Genomic DNA, 11,668 nt, shown 5'->3' with positions numbered 1-11,668 from the left:
TCAAGAAATTAAAAATAGAGCTACCCTATGACCCTGCAATTGTACTAACGGATATTTACCTCAAAGATACAGATGTAGTGAAAAGAAGGGCCATCTGTACCCCAATGTTCATAGCAGCAATGGCCACGGTCACCAAAATGTGGAAGGAACCAAGATGCCCTTCAACAGACGAATGAATAAAGAAGATATGGTTCACATATACTATGGAGTATTATGCTTCCAACAGAAAGGATGAATACCCAACTTTTGTATCAACATGGACGGGACTGGAAGAGATTATGCTGAGTGAAATAAATCAAGCAGAGAGTGTCAATTATCATACAGTTTTGCTTACTGGTGGAGCATAAGGAATAACACAGAGGATATGGGGAGATGAAGAAGTGAGTTGGGGGAAATCGGAGAGGGAGACCAAACATGAGAGACTGTGGACTCTGAGAAACAATCTGAAGGTTTTGGAGAGGAGGGAGGTGGGGGGTTGGGTGAGCCTGGTGGTGGGTATTATGGAGGGCACATACTGCACGGAGCACTGGGTGTGGTGCATAAACAATGACTTTTGGAACACTGAAAAAAATAAAATGAAAAAAGTTAAAAAAAAAAACATGTACAGTGCCAGAACACTGGTTGCCACTCAATAAATGATAAAGTTCCACCATCACGGTCATGATTATCAATAAGTGTACCATGATGTGGCAACTCTTGTACCATTATTCTTCACTGTTGCACTGTGTTTAGCATTTCATGTTTCTTTATTTTAATTTTTCTTTAAGTAGGCTCCATGCCCAGCATGAAGCCCAAAGTGGGGCTCGAACTCATGACCCTGAGATCAAGACCTGAGCTGAAAATCAAGAGTCAGATGCTTAACTGACTGAACCACTCAGCTGCCCCTATTTATTTTGTATAAAGACTGAATTTTCTGAGAGTAAGACCGGAAATGTATTATTTTTGAAAGGTTTTTTTTTTTTTTAGATTGAGATATAATTCAAACACCTTAAAATTCACCACTTTGAAGTGTACAGCAGTGTGGCTTTTGGTACAGTCACAAGGTTATGCAACTAACCACCACAACTTCCAGAACAGTTCTATCACTCCCCGCCCCCAAACCCAAACCCATTAGCAGTCACTCTCCATTCCTCTCTCCCCAGCCCCTGGCGATCACAAATCTGCTTTCTGTCTCTATGGATTTGCCCAGTCTGGGCATTTCCTAAAAATGGAATCCTATGATATACGGTCCTTTGTGTTTGGCTTCTTTCATTCAGCACGTTTTTAAGATTTATCCACATTGTGACATGTATCAGTGCTTCATTTTTTTGTATGGCTAATACCATTTCATCATATGGCTATCAGGCCACATATCCCTATGCCTTGGATATTACAGATACTCAATAAATATTTTATACTAATGATTTAAAAAGTAGGGAGATGCATGAAATGCTATTGATAAAAAAACCTTAGCACATGACTATGATTTTCCTAAAAGCATGAGGAGGATAAAGATGATGCACTAGGTAAGACCCCAGAATGGAGATTTTATTATTATTTTAAAGCTACATTAGCATTATACTGGGGGAAACGTTGCCTACAATTAGAACAACCTTGCAGTCACTCCACAGATATCTGTGACTGACAATTACATCTGTCTAATTTCATTTCAAGTAAAAATTCCCTAAAATAAAATGTATGTGCATAGAATTAAATTAATTGCTGATCTTCTTCCTGATTCATTTCATTTTTCAAGATTGTATCAGCTTCAAATCTAGTTAATACTCCAAGCAGATATACCACTCGTGATGTGATTTTATAATAGAGGTTTGGAAATGATTCTCAACTGCTATCACCAGATCTTACATAAGTTAGGGATATGAAGAAGAGGCTGCTAGCGGGAGAGCTGCTCAGGGCTCTGTGCACCGTTGGAAGGGCCATTAGCTAAAACAATGACTGGAATGGATACCAGCAGTGACAACCCATCACTGACACTTAGGTCTCGCCGCCTATTTCCTGTCCTCTGTAGAATGAGCAGAGCGTAGGAAAACCGTATTCTGACATTTTATATTTGTCTCCCTGTGGGCAGTTCCTTAAGAGATGAGGATGGAAAGTATGCCACCAAACTGTTGACAATCTAAGAATGTTCTGTCCAGGAATGGAAGAAACTCTGCAGAGGAAATACGTTCGCTCGATCATTTATAACTATTAAGGTGGTCAACTATTTCCTTTGTTTCTTTCAATTTGCTCCCTCTGCCCCTTGAGCGATGACTAACATTGCCACTCTTGATACTGGAAATCATGATTGCGAAGAGTCAAATGTGTATTGAAGGACATCTAGCTTTCCCTTGCTGGTGTCTTCCCATTTTCCAGGCATAAGGTAAGTGTACCAAAGAGTCAAGAACACTGGTGAAAGTCAGGCATGGTGGGTCAGTGGCCCAACCACAGTTCTGATGTAGGCTGTCCTGCCAAAGTCCAGTTCTCTCCACCATGGCACGTTGCTTTTGTTCAGAAAATACCAGTCTGTGCATTTGTGTGCTGAAACCCCAGGAGGTAAGTGCAGCTTACTTTGGAGTACTTTGACCGACAAGCAGAAGTAGGAATGCTTGTTTTTACATTACTGTGGTATCTCTGTTAACACAGATGTAACATTTTCACTCCCGACAGTGACCAGTTAATTATAACCCAAACAACACACGATCCATCTGCATATAATTTCCCTTATTGAAAATCACTTCACCAGATATTTAGCAAATGCTTACAGATCTTTCAAATTACAAGCTTGTATGAATTCTTTCTGTGAATGCTTATATTATTAGGATATTTTCTACTACTGATCTAAAAGGGAGCCTATTGCCTTAAAACAATCTTTTTTTTTTTTTTTTTTGACTTTGATTTTCTGTTCAGCTTTTCCTCCCTCCTCTGAGAATGAATATTCTATAAACCCGGGGCCTATGGGAGACATGGCACTGTCACTCACTCATCACTCTTACTGAACATGATTGAGAAATTATGCCCCGAACTTCTTGTCTCTCCCCTGCACTTGCTCCATTCATGGATTATTTAGAATAAATAAAATAAAGTCTTGGCTTCCCAGAGACTTTCAGAAATGAGTGTCTTAGCTGATGACCTTTCATATTTTGGTGACTCTCTCCTCAAATGGAGAGAAAGGGAGAGGGTGGGGGAGGGAAAAGAAGGAAGAGACGGAGGAAGAATCATTTTAGAGAAAGAGAACTTTAAGCATCGACCTTTTTTCACCAGACTATGTGTCACAGACATTTTTCTGTGTCAGCCAATACACATTAACACTCTCACTTTGAATATTGCACAGGCCACAGGTGACTTGAGCCAGCCCCCTACTGGCAGACATTTTGTTTTCCGTGTTAGTTCGTAATGGAAACAGCAGGCACTGGCTATAACTAAGTCTTCCCCCGACCGACTCAGTGTGTGTGTATCAGTTAATGCTCAATCGTGCCGAAGCAGAAAGTAAAGGACTTCAGGCTGAAAGACAGAAGTGGTCCTGTTATCATTAATATGCCCCTTCCCGGCCCACCCAAAGAACAACTGGAATGCTCCAGAAGGCCTGCCTTCACCATAGCCTCTGCTGCCTTTTGGTGTCACTATCTCCCTCTGCTCCCTCCTCACCCCTTTCTCATCCACAAACACAGACAGAGACACAGAGTGTGTTAGCTTCCTGAAGGCAAGAAGGATGATTTGCTCCAACAGCACACCCAGCATTCTCCCCTCCAACTCAGAGTGGAGAAATCTTCTAGAGGCCTTGAGGAGCTTGAAAACTGGACCACTGTCGTCTTCACATTTATACAGCAACGCTGACGACTGTGTTAGGCATATACCATGTGCTCCATAGCTGCTGAGGTCACATCACGATTTTGGCCTCTAAGGAATATGTTCAGAGCTTGTGACCAAGGGCCCTTTCCCTTTTCCGTGTAGCTGTATTATCTCCTATTGCTTCATTAATAAGTTTTTTTAAAAAAGATTTTATTTATTTAATTGACAGGGAGAGAGATCACAAGTAGGCAGAGAGGCAGGCAGAGAAAGAGGGGAAGCAGGCTCCCCACCAAGCAGAGAGCCCAATGCGGGGCTCAATCCCAGGACCCTGAGATCATGACCTGAGACAAAGGCAGAGGCTTTAACCCACTGAGCCACCCAGGCACCCCTCATTAATAAGTTTTATCTTCTCTTTTCAGGACACTGGTGGCTTGCTAATAAGCCTGTCCCCATCCTTGATCACCACTTCGAAATATCACTACATTTCCCTCTTCTTACTTGTGCGCCTTTTTTCTTTCTGTTTCCTTACTTCTGTTACTGCTTTTCTTATGCTCCCTGTCCCAAGTCTACTCACTTATTAAATGCTGTTAGCCAGTAAACAATCCCACCTTTTTTTCATAGCTTCAAACAACCAGTCCTAAAACATGGTTATTTCCAGGGTATTCTGGAATAGATACTGATGGCTTGCAATCAACGAAGTATGTGAATGTGAGTGAGAGAGGGTTTTTTGTTGTTATTCTTTTCATATTACTCCTTGGGCTGAAGTGATTCTAGAAGCCCAAGAAAATAATAATAATAATATAATAAAGCTTTATTATCTTAAGCAAACAAACTCAGTCACAAATAAGAAAAGATCAAGTGGATCTATCACAGTATATTTGTTCATAGTAAATAATAGTTTGAACTAACAGATCAGAGCCAAACATAATAAGGATGTTAGGATAATGGACTGGAAACCTTTTACAGTATCTCCCTTTGAAGGTTCTTATTAGAAGCCATTTGCCTGAAAGTCCATTGGAAGACTTGACAGTGATGCTGAGTCATCTATCATCCTGGTGAATCAAGATATCAAGATATCAAGATTTCCTTGTCTATGGAAAAGCCACATAGATCAAGGACTTTCTTTATGCATTTTCAGAGTGACACAGATAATTTCTCTACATTTTCTTTAATTAATCAACGCATTCATCCAGCACCTAGATTGTGAAAGAGATTTTTCTAGATAACAAAGAGCTCCCCAAAACGTTTAAGACACAATATCTGACCTCCATGGGTTGCAAAGGGAAGTCACCACGTTGACTGGAATCACTTAGCAGCAGTGTACCTGAGTTCTCAAGAGGGTACACTCCACTCCAGCAAAAAACCAAACCAAACCAAACCAAACCAAAACAGCAGCTTAGAGATCAAGATTTTCTTGTAAATAAATTTCCACAGAAGAAACATTTAAAAGCTGACTTTGGCTCCAACTACTTAAGAATACTCACTCTTGAAATTATTCCAGAATATTGGACAATCTTGGACCTGCTTTAAAAGAAAGACTTGAGAGTTGAGCTCCCCTAGAAGATAAGAAAGGCTTCTGGAACTCCTAACACCCGACTTATCTGAAGGTCCCCTGTATGCCTCAATCACTGCTCGAACCCAGGAAGTTAAGCAAAGGGGGAAAACCTCCAAAACAAAACCAAAGCTCCTCCCAGCGGTCAAAAAGCAAGGCCCCAAGACTGAAACGTTTGAACTTTTCTCACAAGCGAGCCTCCAGCGCCAATACCGCTTAGGGCATCTCTTCGCTTGCAGTCCACACAAAATTCTAACAAGCTTGGCCATCAGATTTTCCCGGCACACTGTAAATTAGAAGCAGCCAACTAGGAGGGGAGAAGCTGTTGGCATCAGCAACATGGACACAGCAGAATGCGATGAGTTGCGAGTCAAGGAAAAGAATAACCATAAAATCCGTTGTTGTTGTTGAAAGCTTACTGTTTGAAGCCAGGCACTGCGGGAGGTGAAGACATTTAAGACATGCTTCCTCTCAGAGCTCCAGACTGCTTCGGCTCTTGACTGCCATGGCCTCCTTCCATTAAATGGATCCAATGAGGCCCACGTGAGGAGACATAATGGCGGTGGGTCAGATTCCCGCCGCCCAGGATTAACCCGTGCTTTCCCTCAACTCTTACCACAGGCGGGAACCATCTGGGTTTTGATTTGTGCCAATAACAGTAGAAGGCTTCCCAGCCTGAGGCCCTTCCACACGAGCTGCATCTTTTGCAGCCTTGCTTGATCCTACAGGTCTCAGGAAGGACTTGAGAGCAGATGCTTCTGGGCAAAAAGATGTCCCAAGTGTGATTTTTTTTTTTTTTTAAATAACCCTTTCTTAGACGCTCTTTCTTCCCACTAAGCAAGAATGGGAACCTGTAATCCATAAGGGTGTTTATTCATTCATCGTTTTGGAGAAAAGCTTCTAGAGATGATCATCAATTCAGGATGTATTTGTCTGCTACAGTAATACGAATGGTCTCAGGTTCTTCGGTATTCAGCATCCGTATATGGAACGAAAGCCTAAGTGAACAAAGATACCTTCTCGGGTCATCTTGTTGCAGTTGTTCCAGGGATAATGCCAGAGAGAAAAATATTTTACACTTATGATCCATTTTTTTAAAAATAGCAATTCTTTTTAAAAAGAGAAGACAGTATCTGACATCAAAGAGTAAGAAAAACAAGAACAAATACTTTGGAAATGTTACAGCCTCTACAGGACAAAATAAGCGGCCGATCCAGTAAATTCTGTTTTCTTTTATAAACTCAATGTATTCATAAATGAAATAATTGCCTACAGCAAAAGATTTTCAATTGAAATTTTGTTTCCCCCCCCAAACATTAACTTTCAAACTGCATATGTGGGACCTAAATTAGCGGAAGACATTTCAGCAGAGAGATCCATATTTTAATACCCCACGACTCAGAACACACAGTGGGAGAAAATAAACAGAAAGAACCACATCGTTACTATTGTATTTGCCTTCAAAGCCTGAACAACTGTCCACGGTGGAATGGCAATAACTCACTAGCCAGTGGGCCGGAGAAATTCATGCCGCAATGCGGGATCTTTCTGTTGATTCTTGTGGACAAATACTTGAGTCTCTCATTCTTGAAGTGGGACACAAAGTAATGAGGTAAGTTCTGTAACACACAAGACCACTAATAGTTCACCAGTGACTTTGTTAGTAGAGATGAACCATGAGTTTGCAAGAAATATATGTCCTGAATCTTTTCAGAAACCATTATATGTAATTAAATAAAACAGAAAAAACGATTGAAAAAGAATATGATGTGATCTACATCGCTGTTCCTCTCCCTTCTCCTTTCCCGTGCCACTTTGCATCACACCCCCACCTCCTCCTCCTCTAAGTAAGCTGATGCCAATTCTCTTAAAATCCATTTCATAATTTCCTTCAAAGGGAAGGAATCCTTCCTGCCTCTGATATACAACTCACCACTAACATACTCAGGAATAAATGCAAACCCTGGACACAGCTGGCTTTTAGAACTATAGTCCACCTTCACTTTTACTCAGACCTTTTGTCTGTCATCATCTTCCACTTTCCTCTCTGTAATCTGTCTCTCGCTCTCTGCTTGAGAGATCCACCTTTCTTCACCATGGTTATTTGTTCCCTACTAATTCATCCACAAAGATCAACTTGTAATCTTATTTATTAGCATTTTTTATACCCTTACTCCATGCCGAGTGTGGTGAAGGTGGGGTCAGGAACCACATAAGTCTAAGCTCTAGTTCTTAATAGTACTACATTGCCTTTCACAGGTATTTTCTCCTTGAATTTAATTCAGCCAATGCGAAGCGTGTATATAAAAATATATGTACCTGTATAAACTCTAAAAATACTACTTAAGCTGGGGCACCTGGGCAGCTCAGTTGGTTAAGCATCTGCCTTCAGCTCAGGTCACCATCCTGGAGTCTGGGGATCGAGTCCCGCATTGGGCTCCCTGCTCAGCGGGGAGCCTGACTCTTCCTCTCCCTCTACCTGCTGCTCCCCACTTTTGCTCTCTTTCTCTCAAATAAGTAAATAAAATCTTTTAAAATTAAAAAAATATTACTTTAGTAAAAGAGATCTGACTATACCACCACTAGTGTCTGAGTATATATAAATTCAGTATTCCCTCTACCGAACTAATATTCATAGACAGCTCAGCAGCCACCTCTCATCAAAAGTTACAGATTTGCTTTTTAACTGATGAGAAGCTAGAACAACAGGGAAAAGAATCCATATGCTTTACTAAGGTAGGAGAATAAAAGACATATGGATTGAGTAGCTAGATCAGAAGTCCTCTCAGTGAGGGAAGAGCTTTGGTTGCTGTCGTTTAGGCAAAGGAGAGGCTGCTGAGAACATGGGGACAACGGTGCCTACCAGGGAAGTTCAGAGACTCTGAGAAAGAAAGAGAGGAATTTGGATTTGTTCATAAGAGAAAGAGGGATTGGGCCAGAAGGATGTGGGCAAAGGAGGACCATCATAGAGAGAGAGGCCGAGCTGTTCTGTGGGATGCGGGACACCCTTTCCTGCCTTGTCCTGAGACCTTCAGCCCAAGTTTTGCTACTGTGATCGTCTTGGGTTCATGGTTGCTTGCGGGGCAGATGCGTGGTAGGATGGGGCCACAGAGAAAGGGCCTTTGTCCCCTCTTTCAGGGGACACTGGATTGCTGTTAAAGGAATGGCCACCGGGAACAGAGAAGATACTTCCAATGAAAGTAGAAAACAGAGGTGGTGATCCCGAACTTAGAACCCCCCAGAGAAATACTGGGGAGAACCCTGGGGGTTTACCAGAATGGGAGTTTGAATCAACGTCTCCTGATCTGAAAGAGCTGGGGAACCGTAGGGGACATGTGGATTACACTACAGAAATTCAACAATCTAGCTTTTTTGGGTAAAGAACAATGTTGTGTTTGCTGGAGCCGGGGACCAGACACGACACAGCTACTTCTTAAAAGTAACTTTGAATGTATCAGCATGTGCAGCCAACTTATTTGCTGACTTAAAAGTGGACTTAAAAACAGTCTGATGAAATTTTTTTGCCTGTTAAACCTATTATTGCCCATAATGAAAGACTGTATCTGCACTAATGACAACATGCAGCCTTCTGTTTGATCATAGTTTGTAAAACTTCATGATACAGGGGTTTTTAGTTAGACTCAACACATTTTCCTTCAGAAATCTGATTGGCTGCCCTAGATGCTGTGAATGGTATAAATTGAGCTCTTAGTTGGAAGGAAGCTACAGGATCAAGCATCCCTGAGTTTCAGACAGAAACTTCCTCTGAATACGCATATTCAAAGGTATGTGGATTTTATTCCTTTGGTACTCTTTCTATTGTGCTTACTTCTTTTTCTGCATTTCATGTATAAAAGATGCAAATGTATTCTGCATTTCTAATACTTCATGCTGTCATATTTGGTTACTTCTTCAGTTGGACCATAATTCAATTAGACTGATTACTTAGATGAATTATTTTACCTTCTAATGCAGCAAAATGTTTCTCTGTATTATTTTTTTAAATTTTACTTCCAGCATCCCAAAGCACTTTTCAGGGCCAAATCTCACAGCAAAATATTTATTTTAATTACTTATCAGTTAAGATAAAAATGATCTTTTTCACAGGCTGTCATCTACTACTTTAAAATCCATTTTGTTTAATTACATCAAATAGAACCATCAACGAAATGTGGTGTTTTCTCATTAATTCAAACTTAAACACATTTGGGAGGTAGAAAACATCAGTGTGCTTTTTATGGCCAACATTATTACACAAGCTACTCACTTTCTCTGCAAAATTTAAGATGCGTCTGACAGCTTTCATAGTCAACAATTCCTACCACAGAGCAATGTGCATATTTTAGGATGGCCTGTTTTGCTTCGTGTCCCAAGGGTCATGAAGTGTATAACTACAGTGCCGGGCCAAACAAAAAGGAAGATGTCATTGACTAAATATGGCAAGTTTCAAGGAGCTGTCATTCACAGTTCATGGGATCACCACAAAGTCTTGGCACTGCCCTCTCCCTTCCATTCGACCACACCTGTTGCTCCGTATCTAGAGCTCTACAGGTGTCTCCTGCAGGTCCTGCTGGAAGTCCTCGCCGTCGAAACACCTGGAACTCCACTTTACTCTTTCCTTACTCTATGTTGGAAGATTATTTTAATGCCTCTTCTCAGATGATTAGTCTTTGTTTTTAACAGTAGCAATGGTCAGGTGGACTGTACAAAACAAAACCAAACCAATAACACCCCCATTTTTGTGCCTTCCTGGTTCTAGAAGTATCAAATTGCCAACTGCGTATCAAATAGCCAACCTGAAGATCTGTGCAGCTTTTAGAGCTCACTCTGTTCTTGGGCTCATTAATTATAAGCTACAGCTAGTTTCTAGGACTCCCCAGGCTGCAGACGTGTAGGAAAATAGCACAGCAGATCACGTACTGATGGCTTCACATGGCTACAGTTTGTTCTGCTCTCTGATGAAATGAGAAGCATCCTCACCACTATCGGGATTCCAAAAGCAATGGAATGAGCTCCCCACTAGGAATCACATGTGAATGAAGTCACCTCACAAAATGTGCCCCGATCCTTTTTTACTGGCAATGGACTAATATGGGCTATGTGGGTTTTAGGGAGCATTAATTATGTCCATATTTGCAAAAACATTTTTTGAAAAGTGTCAACTTCTATTTCAGGGCCATCAAGACATGGGGACCTGGATTTTGTTTGCCTGCCTCTTGGGAGCAGCCTTTGCTATGCCTGTGAGTAAAACACCCCTGCAGATGTCAATATCCAATTTCACAAGCTTGGAAATAAAAATCTGCCCCACAGTTGGCCAACTTGCGGGTTTAAGACAGTACGAGATCAGATGTCCTCAAATGTCTCTGCGTTTAAGAAACACTTGGAAGAGTTTGTTAGAAAAAGTCCTCTCAGAGGCCTCCACCCAAGCCTCTCTCTGATTCGGGACGGCCAGAGTCGGGGCAGTGCCCAGGACTCTGCATTTTAACAAGCATCTCAGGAGAGTCTATGCAAACAAGTCGCTTGTAAATATCATTGCCCATCTCTAGATGGAGGAAACTTTTGGAAGGGACCCTCGAAAGGCCTCCAGAGAAAGTGCTCAATCAGCCTTAGGCAAATACTACAGAAAAACCAGTTCTCTTTAAACCCCAATTTCTCATGAATGTCCCGCTCTCTTCCTGCCCTCTGAACCCTACTATCTTGTTATCCTTCAGAGGGTAAGGTTTCTATGTCAGGAATTTCCTTCTTGAACCATCTCCTCGTTGTCAGAGGCCTCGTCCCCTTGCGCACACCTGCTCGGCACATGGGGGCTTCCGTGCAGTCGTCCAGAATCCTAACTGTGCCCAATTTGTGCGGATAGTTTCTCCATTCGAATGTACCAAGGACCAGGAAGTCTGACCCATTCTCTTTAGACACAGATTCATAAGGTTAGAGAGCTCAGATCCCACGCAGGCAAAGCAGGACCCAGCTGCCTTTCGGTGGCACAGAGAGCAGTTGATACAACCAGAAGCCAGCAAACTTGTGTGTCTGCCTCCTCTCTTCCTCTCTTGCCCACAAGACCAAGATTCTGTGCTCTGCCTTCCTGCAATCCTGCATTGGGGCAATTTCTAGGCCCCTGAGGGGCCTCTGCATTACAAATTGAGCCCTTTTTCCACTCCTCAATTGAATAACCCTACTCCCTAAGGGCTTCTATCAAGAAGGTACAGGAAAGGCAGTTATCTGACTAGAAGAATTCACATTCAGATGAGAGCAAACAAACCCTCTTATAAAATGCGAGCATTTAAAAATCACAGAGCCTTAATCAGCTCAATGTCTGAGGAGAGGCTCCGCACGGTCCCTGCTCCTCTTCCT

At 41.9% G+C, this 11,668-nt stretch overlaps 2 protein-coding genes across 6 annotated transcripts in view; one reads left to right on the top strand and one right to left on the bottom strand.

The window, feature by feature from the left end:
• Positions 1–11,668, bottom strand: part of ARHGAP6 (Rho GTPase activating protein 6) — a 490,820-nt gene that overhangs the window by 111,592 nt on the left and 367,560 nt on the right. The gene's annotated exons all lie outside the window — the stretch shown is intronic.
• The window catches only part of AMELX (amelogenin X-linked), a 7,472-nt gene continuing 4,855 nt past the window's right edge, over positions 9,052–11,668 (top strand). Inside the window, exons 1-2 of the mRNA XM_059385370.1 lie at positions 9,052–9,105; positions 10,495–10,560. Coding sequence (XP_059241353.1) covers positions 10,507–10,560 — 54 coding nt within the window. The 5' untranslated portion in view covers positions 9,052–9,105; positions 10,495–10,506. The remainder of the gene's footprint in view (positions 9,106–10,494; positions 10,561–11,668) is intronic.

This window comes from Mustela nigripes, chromosome X (assembly GCF_022355385.1).
Source record: "Mustela nigripes isolate SB6536 chromosome X, MUSNIG.SB6536, whole genome shotgun sequence".
NCBI classification, from domain to species: Eukaryota; Metazoa; Chordata; class Mammalia; order Carnivora; family Mustelidae; genus Mustela; species Mustela nigripes.
The sequence above is the reverse complement of the archived record's forward strand: the minus strand, read 5'-3'. Positions and strand labels throughout refer to the sequence as shown.